Here is an 18,366-nt window from a genome sequence, read left to right as displayed (position 1 = left end):
CTGCCCCAGGTTGTCCTCAAACATGGTTTGAGTTTTAATATTACCAGAACTTCATTAAACCAAACTGCAATACAATCCCCTTGCTATGTAGACTGGATCTTTAGTGGCTACAAGAGAAAAATGAAGAGGTGGTAGAGGAAGGAAATGCAAGTTCACCTGATTTTGCCTCTCCTGGAAGAAAATGAAGCAAAAGCCATCACGAAATCAGCTTATCAGATAAAAAGAAGACAGATGCAATGCAGAAATCTAAGGTGGTGACTTAAAAAAAAAGGAATATTGATTTAAAAAAAAAAATTGTAAGCAATAAGATAGGAATCAGGAAAGGAAAGCAAGAAATTGAATTTTACATCAATCTTAAAAAATTTACTATCTTTTCCAGGCCTTTAATTCCAGATTTGAATGCTACTGCCCGACCAAAAGTAGCTAAGAACACTGTTCCATGGAATCCCTCTTGCAGGTGGCACCAGGTCACTTTTATCCCATGATCCTCCAATCGTTTCTTGTACAGCAGTCCATCATCTCTGAGCACATCAAATTCACAGGTCACAAGGAAAGTCTCAGGGACCTGAGCGACAACACTGTCTTCAGCCAGGAGTGGTGAAAAAACAGGGTCAAAAACAGCCTTGGTACGTGCATAGAGTTCTTCTGAGGGTGGATATGTTGGACTTGGCTTGTAACCTCTCGTTTTAAACTCTTGAGGGATGCAGTCAGGACTCACCCATTTCTGATACTTCAGCCTCAGATGTTCTGGAACGTGGCGACCTTTAAACAGCTCTGGGACGAGGGACGCGTCTTTATTCATGTACTTCAAGCCCAGAACCACCGTCCGCTCCTTTAACAAAATGGGGACTTTCCCATTCTGCTGGTAAGAAGGCAAATTGAAGTCCACGCTCTGGAGGAAAGGATAGATCAGGATTTGTGCTCTCAGCTTTGGGACATCCCTTCTGTTCACCAGTGCTTGGGCCACCGCAGCAGTGAGCGTCCCCCCACTGCTGTCCCCGCAGATGACGACACGCGAGGGGTCGACTCCGTGGTCCCGCGCAGTCCTCAGGAAGTGGATGGTGGCAGTGACACAGTCCTCAAACTGGGCTGGGAAGGGGTGCTTGGGAGCCAAACGGTACCTAAAGAGGAGTGAAAGCGTTTTCAGCAGAGTCACAAGCAGCGAATGGGCCCCTTGGCATCTCGTCATTCATCTGTTTCTCTCTGAAGACGGGAAAATATCCTGAGATCATAATTACAGCAATGGAATTGGTCCCAATTAGTGCTGTCGATGTGTTATTTGCTACTGTTCGTGTCTGGGAGAGTCAGAACACTCTTCTAGCTTTACAAAATACTTCTCTATCTATCTTTTAGGTGACTGAAGGCACATGCAGAGTTATTTTGGAATTAGCTGGCAGGGCAGGTGTGTCTGAATCAGTTACAGCAATTCCAGTTAGAAACTGGAGTGAACATTTCCCAACACATATGAGCACAGAAAACTGATAGTGACAGTCTGAAAGGTTTACAGTGGTGTTCTGTAAGGGGAATTCTTTAAACAGAATCAATGAGGGATTGGTTCTTCAAGAATCCTAGCTTGCAAATAGCATTTAGTGCAATTGTAATCAATTTTCCAAGACATCAGCTCTTTTCCTGAGCTTTTATAAACTGGTTCTCTTCAAAATGCATTACAAATCATTGGGAAAATATTTTTAATGTCCATCTCAGGCTGGTTGCAAGCTAAATGTGGGTATCCCCTCAGTTTTTCTCAACTACTAAAATGAGTATTTGGTGGCCTGATTGTAACAGAAACAGTCACACTTCAGGCTTTCAGCTTAAGGTGGTTTGCATGTGGCTCTAGAAAATAAAAACATCCTCAGCTCTTAGTGGTGGCTACAAATTACAAAATTACTGTAATGGATTTCATTTGCAAATAAACAAGTGGGAATTAGTTGACTAATTCTTCTCAGGAGAAATTAGGCTGGTGAAAGGAATGGGATCATTAAAAGGCAGGCACTTTACAAGGAGCTTGGCTAAATGTTTACAAACCCGGGAGGAGGCACAAATCGCTCCCAGTGTGCATCTGACTCCACTCACCCAACAGACACCACCACTGAATTGCTCTTCCTGGCCAAATAGCGGCACGTTCTTTCGTAGGCCCCTGGAAAACAAAACATTGCCACGGGATTGTGACTGGCTTTAAAAACAACTTGATCTTCTGAAATTCCCTGACCTCTGTTGTGGGACTGATGTCACGCTGTGATTCTCCTGTCATGGCATGGTCTAATCTGGGCACTGCTCACCATTTCCCTACATCTGCGGGAATCTTCTTGCCAGTAAAAAAACTGGGATTTTCACCAATGCATTGGTTTGGTCCCCTCTTTGAAAAGTCAAGTTAATGGACAGCACCACTGGTGCAACTTCTAAAGCGGTATCGAAGGTGAGAAGTTGTTTTAAAAAAAAAAAAATATATACAAAAACTCCTGCTAAATCCAGCCCAGGAATTTTTCCTGTGCATGAGGCACCGTCTCATCCCTCAGGCACTTCCATTTCAAACACCAAAATGTGTTCTTGCTTGGCCACTATAAAGACCCACAGCAGGATACACACACAGAAGCTTCCACACACGTGTGAACACAAAATGGGTGCTTTAAAATAAGAAATAAAGTTGTAATGAGATTTTCAACTTTCCTCACAAGCACGAGGAGGAAGGAAAAAAATGATCAAAGAATACTGCAGAGGCACAAGACAATTTGACACGATGCCTACTGCATGGAAATAAAATTATTCTGCTTATGAAATTAATTTTAATGAATGAATTAATGACGTTATTTTTGTTATTTATAAGGCTTAACCTACTAACTCCTCTTGCAATTTATGAAATACCATATCAGATCAGAAACTCCATGATAGGGTGGGTGTGGAGTCTCCCTCCCTGGAGACATTCCAGACTTGTCAGGACACAATCCTGTGCTGTGTGGGATGCTCTGGGATGACTCTGCTGGAGCAGAGAGGTGGGATCACTGTGGTCCCTTCCAGCCTCCCCCATTCTGTGACTCCCAGTGCAGTTACAGCTCATGTTCCTTGTGTTACTTACGGATGCTTCCCAACCATCCAACTCCTCCATGGAAGTAAAGCACTCCTCTTCTTTGGCTAGTGTTTGATGTTTTTGACTGGTAAATTCTTACTTTAACCCTTTCAAATCTTAAGTCTTTGATAAGAAGATGTTTATCTTTCAGGGGTGGTATATTGTCCATTGTAACCCTGAGGAAATGAACCTCTGAGACGATACCTAGTTTGTCGAAAAATTTTGCCTGTTAATAAAAGAAACCACAAATTAATGCAAATTTCCACCTAACCTGGAGATTGAGCATTAAAAAATTAAAACTCCATGGTCAATTCAGTAGGAAAAAAAAGCAGCTATTAACAGTAAATAGAAGAAGGTGTCAAATACTTCACTTTGTCAGGTGGTTCAGAGCAAAATAAGGAGAGAGTAGTTACAACATTCTATCTGTGGATGAAGAAACCTGGCCTCTGTTTCATTTCCCAAGCTCACACTACTTTTAAACTTGCAGGAAAAAAAAAAAAAATTCCATAGCTTTTAGCACAGCTGTCCTCCTGCCCAAGAATAGCTGTGAACCCTGGCTTGATCTTCTCACAGCTCACTGATTCTTAATTAAACACTCGGGCTAAGGTTCTTACGGCACTCTGAGCTTGTCGACTTCATCGCATCCCCACGGCTTTAAGCTGTTTCAGTTGTAGCTTCTATTCCTGCTCAACGTGAACAGGATGAGGCAGGATCCCAGTGTCCCCCCTCGACTGGGCTCCATTTTGCTCTCCTTCCACAGCAGACATCTCCTAAGGAGCACCTGAATTAGTTGTGCTGCCGTTATTCCTGCAGGTGCCTTTCAAAGAGGGTTGCACTCGCAAAGGTCTGAGTGGATCCTAAAAACCCCACCCTCGAGGCTTTCACCTCACGTTTCACAGACCTCATGAAGCTCAGCAATGTGGTCCTGTTAAATTCGATGTAGGTATCCCTATTTTAGGCCGTCTGAGGAGCTGATCCCACATGCAGGAAGGATCATCTTATGGCAAAGTTTTAGTCTCATACAGATTCCTTCTGCAGAACTCCTGGTTTGTGTCTGTGGGAAAATAGTTTGGGTTTGGTTTTTTTTAATCTTCCGTTTCCCTCCGGTATTTTCCTTTCCTCACACTAATACTTTTGTAACAGCAAAGGTTAAACCTATTTATATAGAATATGGAGATCTTCTTTGTCTTGGAAATCCTGAAAAAATAGGAGTCCTTCTCACTTCTCTCTCCACTGTGTTTAGTGCTGGCTTTTGTCCCAGCTGAAGACTGGATATACTAGTAAACTTTAATTTTCCATGAGGTTTTAACGTCATGGATTATCAGCCCTTGAAAGGATGTGGCTACTTTGGCATAAGGAATTTGCCCAACAGCAAAAGCAAAGGTTGCTACAACTTGAACTTGCATTTAAATTCTGGTTTAACTATACATTAATATCCTTGTCTTTCTCCTCCTTTGAGCTGCTCGTGACTGGTCAGCAGAAAGGACACAAAACTGTAAGTTCAGAAGTTAAAAACTACATCAACCAGCAGTAAATTTCTAAATCCTGCAGTTTAACAAATTAATTACACAAAGACAAAACTTTGATGGATAAAGGGTTATCATACAGCTTTTTACCAAATCTGAAAGTTCACACATTGTAAAACACTTGCAAGAAAATTAAATATGACTTGAATTACTATCCTGTTTTATTGCATTGCTATTGTAGCAGTGTTGGGGCCCGGGTGGGGCAGATCTCCAGAGACTGAGTCACCTTCTTGGGAGCTCCCTGGCTGGCTGCAAACAAAGCTTCATAAGTAAAGAAGCAGAAAAAGGAAGGAAAAAATTAATAACGTTAGAGCACAGAACTGAAGTGACATGTAATGCACAAGCCAAAGAGACAACTAAAAGAAAAGAAGCTTGGTTTAGGTATCACAGGAGAAATGTTTTTAAGATGACAGAGGCAACGATTAATTCAGGACAGGATGATTGATGAGACAGAACGACAAGTGCAAGTCCCGTACACGTTTTGAAGAGAAACGACGATGTAAAGCAAGGGAGGATCAAAAATGTGCCGAAAACAACGACACTGAAAGTCGGTTTCTATATCATGTGTACTGTCTCAAAAGAGAAAGTCCTTTAGGCTCTTTGAAAGGCAAAAGCCCGTGAATGTGGCAGCTCTCTCAGGCGGCCCAGGAGGAGTGACAGGGTTGTAGAAGAGGTCACAGACATCATCTGATTGCTCCCTCTGTAAGTCAGCACGGGGCGATACAGAGCAGAAATTCCACGTACCCCGTGCAGTTCCCTTCCAAGCCTTCCAGCACCGTCTTGAGGCAACAGGAACAACAAGCTAAAACACAGGCTGTCAGAAAAAAAACTGGAAATGACACAGAATTTCATTTTCCATACTTCCTTTGGTGCTGGATAGCACCATCTGCTCACATCACCGAATTAGTCCAGCTGATTATGTTTGAACATTTATTCTAACCGTTAGCCCTCTAACAGAAATTAAATCAAAAACTCCAGCTTTAATCAAGTTTTACTTACCAGACCAAACGAAAGGTTCAGCAAGTAATGAAGGACATAAAGCTTTCTGCGCTCACTGAATTCATGAGGAATTTCTGCCTTGGAATGTTCATAATAGAATGCTATTGCCACAAAAACAGTCAAAGCAGAGAGAAGAATGGCCAGGAGGAGTTCCATCTCTGTGCTGGTAGGAGCCCAGGGAGGAACCAGCTGTGGGCTCCCTCCCCTTTTTCAGGCTTTTGGATTCCTGAAGGTAAAGGCATGGGATTAGTAGTTCCCTTCACAGCTCATAATCCAGCTCTTAAAAATGCCAATAGGAAGATGAAAACATGTGGCAACCCAACCACACAATTAAACAGACAGTAGCAATTAGTCATGGGAGAGACTTGCACAAGCAGTTTTTCATATTCACAGCTACACAGGGCTGTGTTTTGAGGCCGTGCCTATCACAGCAGCACCACCACTGGTGTAAGTTTAGAAGACAAAAGCTTGTTCTGTCTCTCCCTTTTCCTGATTGCAGGCAGATCTGCATTACCTGAGTCCCCGGCCTTTCTTGGCAATCACCTCCAGAGCCGCTCAGTTTGTGGCTTTATGCATGCCTTACTTCTCCAGACTTTCATTGAAATCAGGGTTCAGTGTTGCAAACACGTTTCATCACCTGTGATGACAGATTTTGGACGCTGCTGTGCCATTGGATCTCCGAGTCCAGCGGAGCCAGCGGCAGCTGCAGCCTGCTGTGAGGGCTGTGTCTTGCCTCACCCTTGAAGGCTCCTCTCCTGCACCAACTCTTGTGTTTAGTTGGTTTGTTGTTTGGTTTTTTAGCAGCCTCTCGGTTGAGCCTCGCAGCGCTGCAGTCTCTGTCTGCCCCGGGATGTGTCACGTACAGGTGTCATTCCAGGTAGAAATACGATTCCAGCTGATGGAAACTACACTTGGACTTCAGGGTTTCGGGGCTACTGGCACTGAGTGGACATCAGGAGCCCACTCTTTCTGTGGTGAGCTCTGGAACTAACGTATTTTTCCACACACAAATAATTAGTGGTAAGATTTAACCTGAAACAAAAAAGATCTGTAAAGCAAAGGTTTTCAGCTTGTGTGATGTCACCTTTGGGAACAGTGTGTTTTTAGCAGTCTGCTCAGGCTGTGAAGGCGGCAGATTCTCATTCTGAAAAATAGCAGTGTGGGTTAAATGACTGTGGGGGGTTTTTTTTCCTTCAATAATAATTTAAAAAATAACACAAGGCATGAGCTGCCCTTGAACTGTATATTAAAATGAAACTTAACACAGAGAACCCCAGAGTTTTAGAGTGCATAATCCATCACCTGCATGGGAAAGACCTCAGGCTCCATTCCTGACTTAAGAAACTGTTTCTTAATTGTTTAGAATAAACAGGATGAAACTTCATATCTGGTGATAACTGAGAAGCAGCCGATTGATTCCCTCTGCCCAAACTGATCCCTCATTTTATCCAACAACTGTCTGCCGACTTTCGTTTCCCAATGTCCCCGCTGCCCCTCCCTCCACACGCTAACTCTAATATCAGGTTCTTCTTGGTTTATTCTCCTTGGTGGCGTTTGATGCCCGGCTCGATAAGGGACGCTGGTGAAAGGCTCATGGCCTGGGGATTGGGACACGCTCTTGGGCAATGGTGCAGTCAAACCCCTCAGCACAGAGGGTTCAGCTCTCTTATAGCTCAGACGAAAGAGTTGGGAAACGCGGTTACACAAAGGGTGATTGCAGCTCCCCTCGTTAGCGCTCGGCAGTGAAAGGAATTAATCGGCTAAACCGCGCTGTCCCAATGACTTAGGTGTGGTCTAAGCACACTTATCAGATCTGGCCCCTCTGGGGATCTAAGAAGCCTCCTGACACCTGTGACAGGTCCTTTGTGCTAAGGTTCTTAGCACCTGTGGTTCTTCTTTGTCCTTAATCTTTTTGGTGCCAGCTCACCAACAGCTGGCAGGTCTTGGACTCTTCCAGGCACGTTAACTGGATCCAGACATCACAGCACACACACCCACCCCCCCCAAACACAAAGGGGCTCCACACAAAGTCCTGACGTGCTGCAGTGCGGTACAAGCTGTACAAGAAACAAACTAGTTGGTTCCTGAAGTAATAATGTGCTTTTTTTTTTTTTTTGCTTTGGGCGTTGCAGGTGCACAAAGTCATACTTAATGTTTTATAAGCTTAGACTCAGCAATTTACGAGCTTGAGGCCCAGGGTGGAGAACCATTCCCTAAATAAGCTTTCAAATGTATGCCCTCTCCAGCTTCTTGATAAATTCTTAACCTTGTCTCTCGCTCCTGTGAGACAGAGCAGAGGACAGACCATACCAAAGTCCCGTTTTCTCCTACCTCAGAAACTCCCTTTCTTACTTATTTCCAGTGAGGAACTAAATGTCAGGGCCTGAAATCTTGTCAATCCTTAAGATTATTTTTTTTTTTTCCTGTTCTGTGGCTGCACACGCAAGGGGCACACAGAGACTGCGCCGGGTGTAACAGATGTGAAACGTTCCCTCACCTCATCTCCAGGCAGTCCCAGGCATTCTCTGTCTCTGGATCTTCGTGCTGATTAGCTGGCACCAGGAACTCCCTGTGAACGAGTGCCTGGCCCGGGATACCGGGAAACCTTTCAGAGAAGGAGTAACCCAAGGAGCTCCCTTTTGAGTTGTGCAGAGCGTGAGAGCCATCTGGTGCTGGAAGCCTGAACCTGAGACCCGAGCTAGCCTAGTCTGAGCTGGGGGCTTGATGGCAGAGCACTGACAGGGTCTGTTAATGGCTTCTTTTGTGCCACAACCCGCGTGCACACCTGTATTCCCACGTATACCTTCCTTTTGGAAGGACACTGGTGTGCATAATTCCGTAGGTGCCACTGATTGTCACTGACTGCGTTTTAGGAACGTGAAAGTTTCACATTTTGGAAACTGTAAAACTGCCTCCAAACGTCTTATCTTAGCAAAGCACAGCACACACAGCAGATCTGTAATTAATTCAAATAAATTAAAGCACAGGAAGTTCCACGGAGACAATCACATCTTGTGACTTTCTAAAGTTTAGAAAGCAAGGGAATCGTGACTAAGCAAGGAATATGCTATTTCAGCATTTGCTGTTCTCTGCTCACCCATCTGCACTCCATGGTTAGAACCCATAATTAAAATGTGTGTGTGTTCAAGAGAGCTAATAATGCTGCTGCCACATTATAGAGGTAAATTTGGTATTATTTGTAGTAAACTAACAACTGACAGATCAAGGACTGAGGAAGAATCTCAGGAGTAGATCAGTGGTAGAGTTTGAGATGTAAGTCCAGAGACTGGATAAAGGAAAGAAAACAAGCATTGCTGAACTGACAAGGAGTATAATGCTGCACTGAAGGATTGAGTGTAAAATAGCATGAGATCTGTAACCATCTCATAAAATCCAAGGTGCAACTGTACAGACATCCTTATTTCTAGCACTTCCAACCTTCTCTGTATCTGCCAAGAGTCATAAAAAAACAGGCCTGGTAGGGAAGGTGCAAACAGAGAGACAGGAATGAAAATTATCTGAATGAAGATAAGCCTAACAACTCTCACAGGTGGGACTGCAGTTCAGGAAGTCTCACCCAAACTACCTTTAGGCCACCCTGCTCCAGTGCAGGTGACAGTAGAGCCACGGTGGTGCAGACAGGGATTAACTGCTCCAATATTCTCCAGCTTTGGGCATGGCTTTTGCAGCAGACACCACCTGCTGCACTGGCCTCAGCTCCCAACCTGTGAGCTGCTAAGCCACACCTTGAGATCAGAACCCAAAAGGAAACCCCAGCTTCACACCATGCCCTTGCATAAGCAAGGCAAATCCTGAAATCCTCCAACAGTGGAACATCTGGAACTCTATCACATTATGTACTCCTGGAAGAATTTATCTGAAGAGCAAATTGATACTACCTGCATTAGGAAAAACGAAACAGATAAACTCTCTGTTGTGTCAACAGAACATGAAGAAACGTAATTTCAGTTTGCTGAGAGGGACTGGAGAAGGAGAATTCACAAGTACGGACTTGTTGCTGCAGAAATCTGCCCCAGCCCACCTGTCACCATATTTAATTAACACGGTGACAGCGTGGAGAATTTACCCCACCATCTTCTTCCTACTCACAGTTTGCCTGGGAGAGATCAGACATTACCAGCCTCTCTCCACAGCCGTGTGTGCATGGATATTGCAGGTGCAGGGTGCTTGCACAACGTGAGAGATTTTACAATGCCGAGACACTGCATGCCCAGCAGGTCTGCCCGTGCAGTGCAATTATCTTGGCATCTGTGGTTACCAAAGCTGGATGTGTCCTAATAACAATAGAACAACTGAGCTCAGGTTTTTCTTTTCCTTCCTGTTTTTGAGATTATTTTGGCGGCTTCCACGCTGTTTACATATTACCTGCCCGAAATCCAGGTAAGCAAGTTGAAGTAGTGAAGGTATTTTCACTCTGCAGAGGTGTTGGGGGGCACTTCCCTGTGCTGCCATGCTGATTTTGGGTGCTCTCTGTGGGCTTGGGTGTGCTGATTACTCACACACTGCTTGCTTTAGAATGTTTTTTATGATATGGTGAGTTTTTATTCTTTGACACATGAAGAGAACAGCAAAGCAAGCTTACAAAATAAAGAATAAAAATAAAAACACATTAGGATGTTGCTAAGTTATAGCAGTAAAAATCAGAACTGAGCAGACCATGCTAATGCCACAATTTCTTGCCTCGATTCTAATGTACAAATAACTAGTAAATAGTTAATTGAGTCACACTCTTTCTGCATAGCAGTACGAAAGAAAATATTTTAATAGCCTTTTATGAAGTCTACAGCGTGGTTCAGCACTGTACTTGACGATGGAAAAGAGAAAATGCCATATCCAAAAAACTCCATTGTGCAGTGGAAGCCTTCTTCCACGTGGTGCCACGTGACTCTTACATCGTTGTCCTCCAAGCGTTTCTTGTACAGCAGCCCCTCGTCCCTGAGCACATCGTGCCCACAGGTGACAATGCAGGTGTCAGGGAGGTGACAAATAACAGCATCCTCTGCCAGCAGCGGGGAAAACCAGCACTCAAACAGCTCGGGGACTTGCTCGTGGACTCGGGGTGAGAATGAAGTGGGTAACGGTGCTTCATAGCCCACTTTAAACACCTCTGGGATAAGATCGGGGCTTAGCCACTTCCTGTATTTCAAATTCACGCTCTCAGGAACATGAGAACCTGCCAAAATCGGTTCCTTCAGGGAGCAGTCCTTATTCAGGTACTTGAGAATGAAGCGGACTGTGCGCTCCCGGGACAGGAAGGCACTGAAAGCATTTTTCTGGTAAGAGGGCAGATTGAAGTTCAGTGCTTGGAGAAATGGGTAGATGAGCACCTGGGCACGGATCTTTGGGAGATCTGTCCTGTGCACCAGCTCTTGGCAAACACTGGTAGCGTATGTGCCCCCTGCACTATCCCCACAAACAATAATCCGAGTGGGATCCACCCCGTAGGTGTCTGCAGTCTGCAAGAAGTGCACAGTAGCTGAGAGACATTCCAGAGTCTGGGCTGGATACTTGTACTCAGGTGATAAATGATACCTGAGAGGTAGAAAACACAGCTGGTAGTTACACATTGTGAAGTGTCTCATCTTGAATACATCCCATGCAGTTGCAGAAACTCCCCCAAACAAGGATTACTTACCTAAAGTTTCACATGCTGAAGAAAACCAGAACAGCTTCCCCTCCCTTTCCTTCTCAAAACCAATTCCTCCCAACTTAATAAAATCCTTTAGTAATGAATCTTTTCACGGAAGAATTTGTTGGAAACTGAAATTTCTTTCTACCACCAGCTATTTCCCACAAGCAAAACACCTTTAAAAGGAAGCAGTGGCCCATGCTGGTTTTAAAAGAACTCAGACTCATTATTTATTCCTTAAAATCACCCCCAGATGATTTTAAATATCCCCCTTAAATATTAAAACCTGGCAATGGCCTTATAATCCCTTATTATCAAGCAAAGGCAATGATTTTTGTGCTGATAGCAATGTAAAACAAACAAAAAAAACCCCTCTTTGTTCTCCTGAAAAGAGTTTGCAAACAAATTCCTTCTGTAACTCTGACCCTGGATCAGGTATTTCTCGTTGCCATCTCATGGCATGTGCTTGTCCCACATATCAGCACTGTGGGGTGGACAACACTTAGTTTCTGTTCTTCTCTTCAAAGAAATGCAAGTTCAGGGCTGTGTGGGAAGCAGGGGGAAAGCAGCAAAATTCTGGGATTAGCACTGGGAGGAGCTCACTTACCCAACTGACACAACCACTGAATCAGATTTTTTGGCTATGTACCGGCACACTCTTTCATAAGATCCTGAAGAAGAAATGTTGTTGATGTAATTAATATCTTGGAAAACTTCAGTCAGCACCATCCCCTATTCTTTTATGACTTATTGCCAGGACTGAGTGTGGGCCCCTTGCCTATTTAGGGAGTACCCAAATTTTCTCTGCAATAAAAATAATCCAGACCTTTGGACATCACCACATACTGGGAAGTTCATACATTTAGGGAGGTTGTTGATCTATGAGGAAAATGAGGAATTATCACCATTACTGTTAGAGAATGACCAATGGTTTTAAACTGAGAGAGGGCAGAAATCAGTTTGGATGGAAGGAAAGACATTTTTTACAATGGAAGTGGTGAGGCCCTGGCACAGGCTGCCCAGAGCAGCTGGGGCTGCCCCATCCCTGGAAGTGTCCAAGGCCAGGTTGGACAGGGCTTGGAGCAACCTGGGCTTGTGGAAGGTGTCCCTGCCCATGGCAGGGGGTGGAACAAGATGATCTTTAGGGTCCTTTCTAACCCAAACCATCTTATGACCCTGTAGTTCTATGATAAAGAGTGCTATATACCCTATAAAAGATAATTTAAATTCTAAGTAAGTGCAGATTAGAGAGTTTAAAAAGGAAGAATAAACATTAAGTGCTTTCCATCTCCCACTCTCTCACATGAAGCTTCACTTTTCAGGTTCAGGAGGGTCTTTAAACATATACAGTTAACAACCCTAAATAACCATATTTTCTTGCAGCTCCTTACTGAGGCTTCCGAAAATCCCGCATCCTCCATGGATGAAGACAACTCCTCTCCGTTTGCCTGCAGATGGTTCTCTTGGGAGGTAAATCCTCACGGGCACACCATCAAAATGCAGGTCCCTAATGAAGAGCTGTGGATCCCACAGCACTGGCAGCCCATCCGTGATCAGCCTGATCACCGTGTGCTCCTCAACGATACCCAGGCGGTTTAAGTTCTTGGCCTAGATAGATACAGCAGGAAAAAGGAGAAATTAATACAGGGAATACAAGTCTTCCCACTCCAGAAAGGCCTCAACTTACCTTTTTTTATACTATTTTTAAGATATCTGCTACTTTGTAGGATTCCCACAAATAACCCAAGTGGCTTTGGGGATTTCAGTTATGAAAATGAAAATGCACACCTTGGTGATTTCTGGAAGAGTGTTGTAATATTTGTTCCATAAATGTCTTCTAATTCCTGTGATCTGGATTTACCACAGGTAACAACAGGCATTTGCTGAGGTCTGGAAGTTGGGAGGCCTGGGGCTCCTTTTCTAATCAGGGAAGAAAAAGAGGCCAGTTCCAATTTCAGCTGTGTTGAGTCACGTTATGGAGGTGTCTGTTCACCTCCACGTGTACTTTGGATACCTCAATTGAGGGATTTAAGGTTAGGTGAGGTGAAAACATCCCTCCCATGACAGGATTTAGTACAGTGGGAGAAGAAGGCTCCTGCCAGTCTGTGTGCAGGTTTGGGAAATTACTGGTGTTGGGTCACCTCAATGGCTCGGGGTCAGTGAGAACAAGCTCTAAGAAAATCACTGTGTCTCTAATCATTAGTGAGGGGCTATGGACTAAATGAAGAACTGATGAAAATGGTCCTGAATATTATCTCCTTCCCCATCAGTGAAACTCCTGCCTTTTTCAACATCTCATATGAGATGACTCTGCAGTTCTACATCTAATCAAGGAAAAATCATATTCTGAGGACAGGAAAACAAATAGGGAAGGTTTGCTAAATGTGTCAAAGCATTTCCTTATCCCAGGCCAGGATAATGCAGATAGTCTGAAGATCCCCCTGGAATCCTCCTTTAGTTTGAACACATGTTTTAATGGATGTATTTCCTGCTAGGGACAACATTTCCCTTCCCATTACAGGGTGACTTACACGCCCTTATGGACTATTGCAATGGATTCTTCTGGAATGATGACAGTCATCACAAGCCATTTGCAAATTGTATTGTTCTCTTCTGAGCCACAGAAATCTCTGTATCAATGCCTTACAAACTACAGGCCAGCTCTGCTTTTGTAAATTGTTCTTTCCAACCTTGTCTATCACAGGTTGGTTCTTCCTAAAAAGCTAGACCAGGCTGCAGTAAACAATTTGGGTGAGGAGTAATTCAAAGAAAGAGCCACGAGAAAGAAAATCAGTTAGAAACAAAGATGGGAACCCAGAGATGATCTGGAGTGCTTTTACAACACTGTGCCACAAATGCCAGCAGTGTTTGAGGTGGCTTTAAGCCCCAGTTCCCTGAGACAAATGGGTAACTACAGTTCTTGCCTTACCTTTGGAAAGGCACAGTTTAAGGTATCCTGATTAAGATTAAGAGCCAAGGCAATTGTGGCAGAAACCACAGAGTGAATATAACCTCCCCCAAGCAGCAATCTTCAAAGCTCTCATGACTCAAGGCAGTCCTTCTGTCAGAGTTATGGTTTTGGAATGGTTTGAAGTTGGCAGAATTGCCATTTAATCTCATCTGCATTTTCTAACATCCCTGAGTTTATCCAGAGCTTTCAGAAGACAGTAATAGATGTGACACACTTGGTACCAGAGCATCCTATCTGAAGATCCTCTTTCCTTCTCTCACGAGTTCCTGATGTTACAGAGGCATCTCCATATTCAGGGAAAACACTGGCATGAAGGAGAACAGAATCTTCTGATCAATAATTACTGACTTCCTGATCAATAATTACGAAATACTTCAGAACCAATAGCAATACACTCACAACTAAAAGGGTTGACTGTTCCCAGACAGATGTGATCAGTGTTAGTAGGGGAAACACATTACATAAACCAGGTTCTAAAATGTGCACATGTGTATGAAAAAGGGCATGTCAGCACAGCTTTCCTTGTGAAACAGGGTCTTTGAGAAACTATTTACTGGAACACCTAAATTCTGGCACAAACTGGCTTTTTATGTGGAAGATCATATGGGGACCAGATTTTCACTTTAAAATAATTACAAAATCACATACCAACAAGCAAAACCCACTCAGTTTGAGCTTCATGGACCTTGGGACTACATCACACAGTCTTTCTGTCAGCCACTTTGAGGTCCCAGTGCAACGTGGACAGTCAGTCTGAACACAGCAGTGTCAAACAAGAGCCAGGAGGGGAACTGGGAGGCCTCCTCTCATCTCTTCCATTTGAGATTGTCACTGATTTCCTTATGACAGAGGATGTTCACAGACAGAGCAGGAGCATCGTCTGTGTGACAGCTTTGGTGTCAGAGGTAAACATTTACCTGGTGATGCAGCTTTTCTGAGACACATTGCAAGTAAGGTGGGAGAAAAGAGGAAAAGCCTGTCCTGTGTTTAGAAAAGAGAGGTTTTTACTGCAACAAACAGCACACACACATCACTGGCACAGGAGGATGGCACAGGAAGGGCAGAATTCATCAGGATGAGAGGGAAAAGTTAACTGCACAAGGCATTTGTGCACTTAATAAGAAACCTGTGAGGTCCTCACTGCGAGGGCTGCTCCTGGGAGCATAAACACAAATCAGAAATTCCCCCAAAGTACCAGCAGATGTCTAAAGGTTTTCAGAAGAAAATTAGCTATTGAGTGGATTCAATGCAGAGCAAATGGGGAAATGCAACTTGAAAACCATCCAAAAAAGGAAGCAGAAATTTAGGGACGGTTTTATCAGCAAAGAGAGGATCTGTACTATTGCATAACAGACACTTGGGAGCTGTAAAAGTGGATTAAGAGTGTCAGGAGCCTACTGGATGTGACAGGGCTTAGGCTGCTCCTGTGGGCTCCTGTTGCCTTCCTTGAAAGGTTTTTGGGCAAAAGCTGTCCCTGTGATGGCAAAGCCCACAGCACAGCGAGTCTGCCTTACAGGTAGTTAAATAAAAAGTGATAACAGATGTAGCTGAACCAGGAGGTTTGATTAGATGACTTCTGGAGGTGTCTTCCAACCCACCTGATTAGTATCTAACTAAAGCTCAGTAACTCAGTCACTGCAGAATGAGAAACAGAACGATGGGTAAGAAAATGACTGCAGATAATTCAAAATGTAGGAAGTTGCCTTACATATATCAGACTGCACTGAGCTACAGAAACTTTGGTTGCTGTTATTCATGTAAATTATATCCACAACCTTCCTATTATCACCCACAGGACCAACCATTTCATTAGAGAAGGCAACCAAATTACAGTTGTGACATAAGAATGGATATCTCAGTATTTAAAAGAACTCACCTCATACTGAGTGCTTTTACATCACTAATAGAACACCAAGTCAACTTTTGGCCTTTAAACCTGTGTTACTGTGTGGCCCCCACTAGATGTAGCTGCAATATTTACAGGCATATCTTCCTTCTCCAGTTCTTCCTTCCCTGAGAATCCCAGGATCACAGAGCACGATGAACTCACCAGAATTTCCATCAGAACGTACAGACAGTGAAAAAAGCGGACCTTTGATGGCTGGTCAAAATCAGGAGGAATCTCTGCCTTGAAGGACTTATAATCCCTTAGAATTAAAACCAGTAACACAAAACCCACCAGAATTCCTGCTATTAAAACCAGAGTACAATAGGACTCCATTGTTCTTCGGTAGGAATAATTTCTTAGGCACTGATCTGGCTCTGTCCATATTTATATCCTCCAGAGTGATTCCACAGACAGGTAATTTGCATTCCAAGTTCCCTCCCTCCTCCTCCTCCTCCAGAGGAGGCTCCAGGTGCTCACAAACATCCTGCCAGTGACAACTGCACCTGGCATGGTCAAAGTAGGACAATCACTTCCAAGGAAGTGCCATTCCTTTGTGTATTCCAAGATTGAAGATGGACTTTATTTTTAATCTGTGGTTTTTTACAAGTGAGTGGAATGGTAACACCCCCACTCCAGAGCCTGGGGAAGAGTGGCTGAGCTGGGCTCCAGTCTCCATGTCCAGGAATTGTAGTGGTTCTGCTCTTGGGATGGGTCTGAAGGCTGGTTTAGTGCTGATCTTTCTCCCCTGCTCTCCTGCCAGGGCAGACAGCTGGCCACAAGAGTTAGAACAGACCTTCTGAAGCCCATCTGGGACTCAGCCACTCACAAGCTGTAAAAGTCCAAGGAATTTTGCTTTTGGAGATCCCTATAGAGCTGTCAGTTATTTGGCAGCTCCCTCCCTCAGCGTGCAGGAAGGTTCTTTGGGTTCACCAATGATCCAGTGATAGCAGAGGAAAACCTCCCCTTGGCTTGGAGAACTTTGGCCCTAACCCTCTGTGCTAATTCCTTCTCCAGACAGGATTTTGATGGCTTTACAGCTCCACATTTTGGTATTTTTTTTTCCAAGACAACTCTACTTTATCCACTGTTGTAATTCAGGGGTGATTAGACCACACTGGATCCAAATGGTTGGACCACTGAAATGGTTATCCCCTGAACACTCTGAAATATTCCTTTATCCCCACTAATCTCCTAGACACTGCATTTTAAAGCCCTTATAAAAGCTTGTAATCGTGGTCATAGAAGAGAAATACTCCATTTTATTCTTCATTTGGCCATCCAGGGATCTTGACTAAAAAAAGGTGAGTCCCTTCTAGCTTTTCTTATACACTTCAAAAAAGCAGGAAAAAAAATATATCTGCTTAGAAAAATCCCACTTATGCAAAATATGCATTAAAGGAAAGAGCGAGAAACTTCAAGGTGATCTAGTCAGTGGGGTAAAATAATATTTAGCTGTGTAGAATGAGTAAACAAGATGAGTCATAGGAGATAAAGTACCAGAGGATGACAAGATGTCATCATCAAAGTACCAAGATGAGTGACCAGACTGGATTCTTAAGAAAATAGGTGTGATCCTTAACTTCAGTGGAGGTCAGCAACTACAACTGCTGGAATTATGGGGTTTAAAATTAAAAGAAAGAGAGAGAAAAGGTGTTAAGATAGGAAGAGCATGAAATCCTTGTAAGTTATAACGTGGAACTCTCAGCTTAACTCAGCAGGCCTGGACCTCGTAATCACAACAGTCCTCTTTGAAATACCGACTCAAGACGGTTGATTAAGCTGGGGAACAATTATCTCTTCCATCACTGTGAGGTGCAAGACACTTCACTGAGCCCCTCCCAACTTCCCACTCCATCCAAAGCTTTGAGGGTACATCAACTGGAACGATTTCAAAAAGCCTCAAACCAAAACAAAGAAAAACAAACAAAAAACCCTCGACATAAATTAAAGCAAAAATTAAGGCTACTCATATATTCCGAGAAGGAATATCTAGGTTGGAGGTTATTGAATTTAATGCAATCTCATTTCCCCACATCAATTCATACACCTGATGCCTCCCAGCCAAAAATGTTTGCCTTTGACAGCAGCATTTTCTTCCTAACACTGCTCCTCTTTTTGGCTCTCTTTGTAGAACTGTCAAGTTTGAAGAATCTTAGGACAGTCAGAGACCCTGAATTAGTTCACCTTGGTACCTACTGGTGAGCCTGTAAGGAATTGTTTTAAAAAGACATTGTTAGAAAGAATTCAGGCAACATTTTATCCTGAGAT

At 43.6% G+C, this 18,366-nt stretch overlaps 2 protein-coding genes across 2 annotated transcripts; both read right to left on the bottom strand.

The window, feature by feature from the left end:
- Positions 1–343: 343 nt before the first annotated feature.
- Positions 344–5,872, bottom strand: LOC126643883 (arylacetamide deacetylase-like 4). Its single transcript, XM_050322619.1, has 4 exons — positions 5,590–5,872; positions 3,074–3,290; positions 2,074–2,137; positions 344–1,121 (listed from the first exon to the last, which is right to left on the bottom strand). The coding sequence occupies exons 1-4, from the start codon at positions 5,743–5,745 to the stop codon at positions 344–346; spliced, it is 1,215 nt and encodes a 404-aa protein (XP_050178576.1). The 5' UTR covers positions 5,746–5,872.
- A 4,284-nt stretch (positions 5,873–10,156) lies between these two features.
- LOC126643748 (arylacetamide deacetylase-like 4) lies at positions 10,157–16,528 on the bottom strand. The gene is made up of 4 exons (XM_050322361.1): positions 16,261–16,528; positions 12,631–12,847; positions 11,847–11,910; positions 10,157–11,142 (listed from the first exon to the last, which is right to left on the bottom strand). Exons 1-4 carry the CDS (start codon positions 16,429–16,431, stop codon positions 10,371–10,373), a joined length of 1,224 nt encoding a protein of 407 aa, XP_050178318.1. The 5' UTR covers positions 16,432–16,528; the 3' UTR covers positions 10,157–10,370.
- Positions 16,529–18,366: the final 1,838 nt, after the last annotated feature.

Source organism: Myiozetetes cayanensis, unplaced genomic scaffold (genome assembly GCF_022539395.1).
Source record: "Myiozetetes cayanensis isolate MyiCay16 unplaced genomic scaffold, myiCay2020 scf28, whole genome shotgun sequence".
Taxonomy (NCBI): domain Eukaryota; kingdom Metazoa; phylum Chordata; class Aves; order Passeriformes; family Tyrannidae; genus Myiozetetes; species Myiozetetes cayanensis.
The sequence above is the reverse complement of the archived record's forward strand: the minus strand, read 5'-3'. Positions and strand labels throughout refer to the sequence as shown.

Coding starts and splice junctions, on each gene's coding strand:
- LOC126643883 (XM_050322619.1), bottom strand. CDS start 5,745: ATGGAACTCCTCCTGGCCATTCTTCTCTCTGCTTTGACTGTTTTTGTG. Junction 3,291..5,589: donor TGAACCTTTCGTTTGGTCTG/GTAAGTAAAACT, acceptor TTTTATTAACAG/GCAAAATTTTTCGACAAACT. Junction 1,122..2,073: donor TCAGTGGTGGTGTCTGTTGG/GTGAGTGGAGTC, acceptor ACTCCTCTTTAG/GTACCGTTTGGCTCCCAAGC.
- LOC126643748 (XM_050322361.1), bottom strand. CDS start 16,431: ATGGAGTCCTATTGTACTCTGGTTTTAATAGCAGGAATTCTGGTGGGT. Junction 12,848..16,260: donor ACGTTCTGATGGAAATTCTG/GTGAGTTCATCG, acceptor GTATCTATCTAG/GCCAAGAACTTAAACCGCCT. Junction 11,911..12,630: donor CGGGATTTTCGGAAGCCTCA/GTAAGGAGCTGC, acceptor TTTCTTCTTCAG/GATCTTATGAAAGAGTGTGC.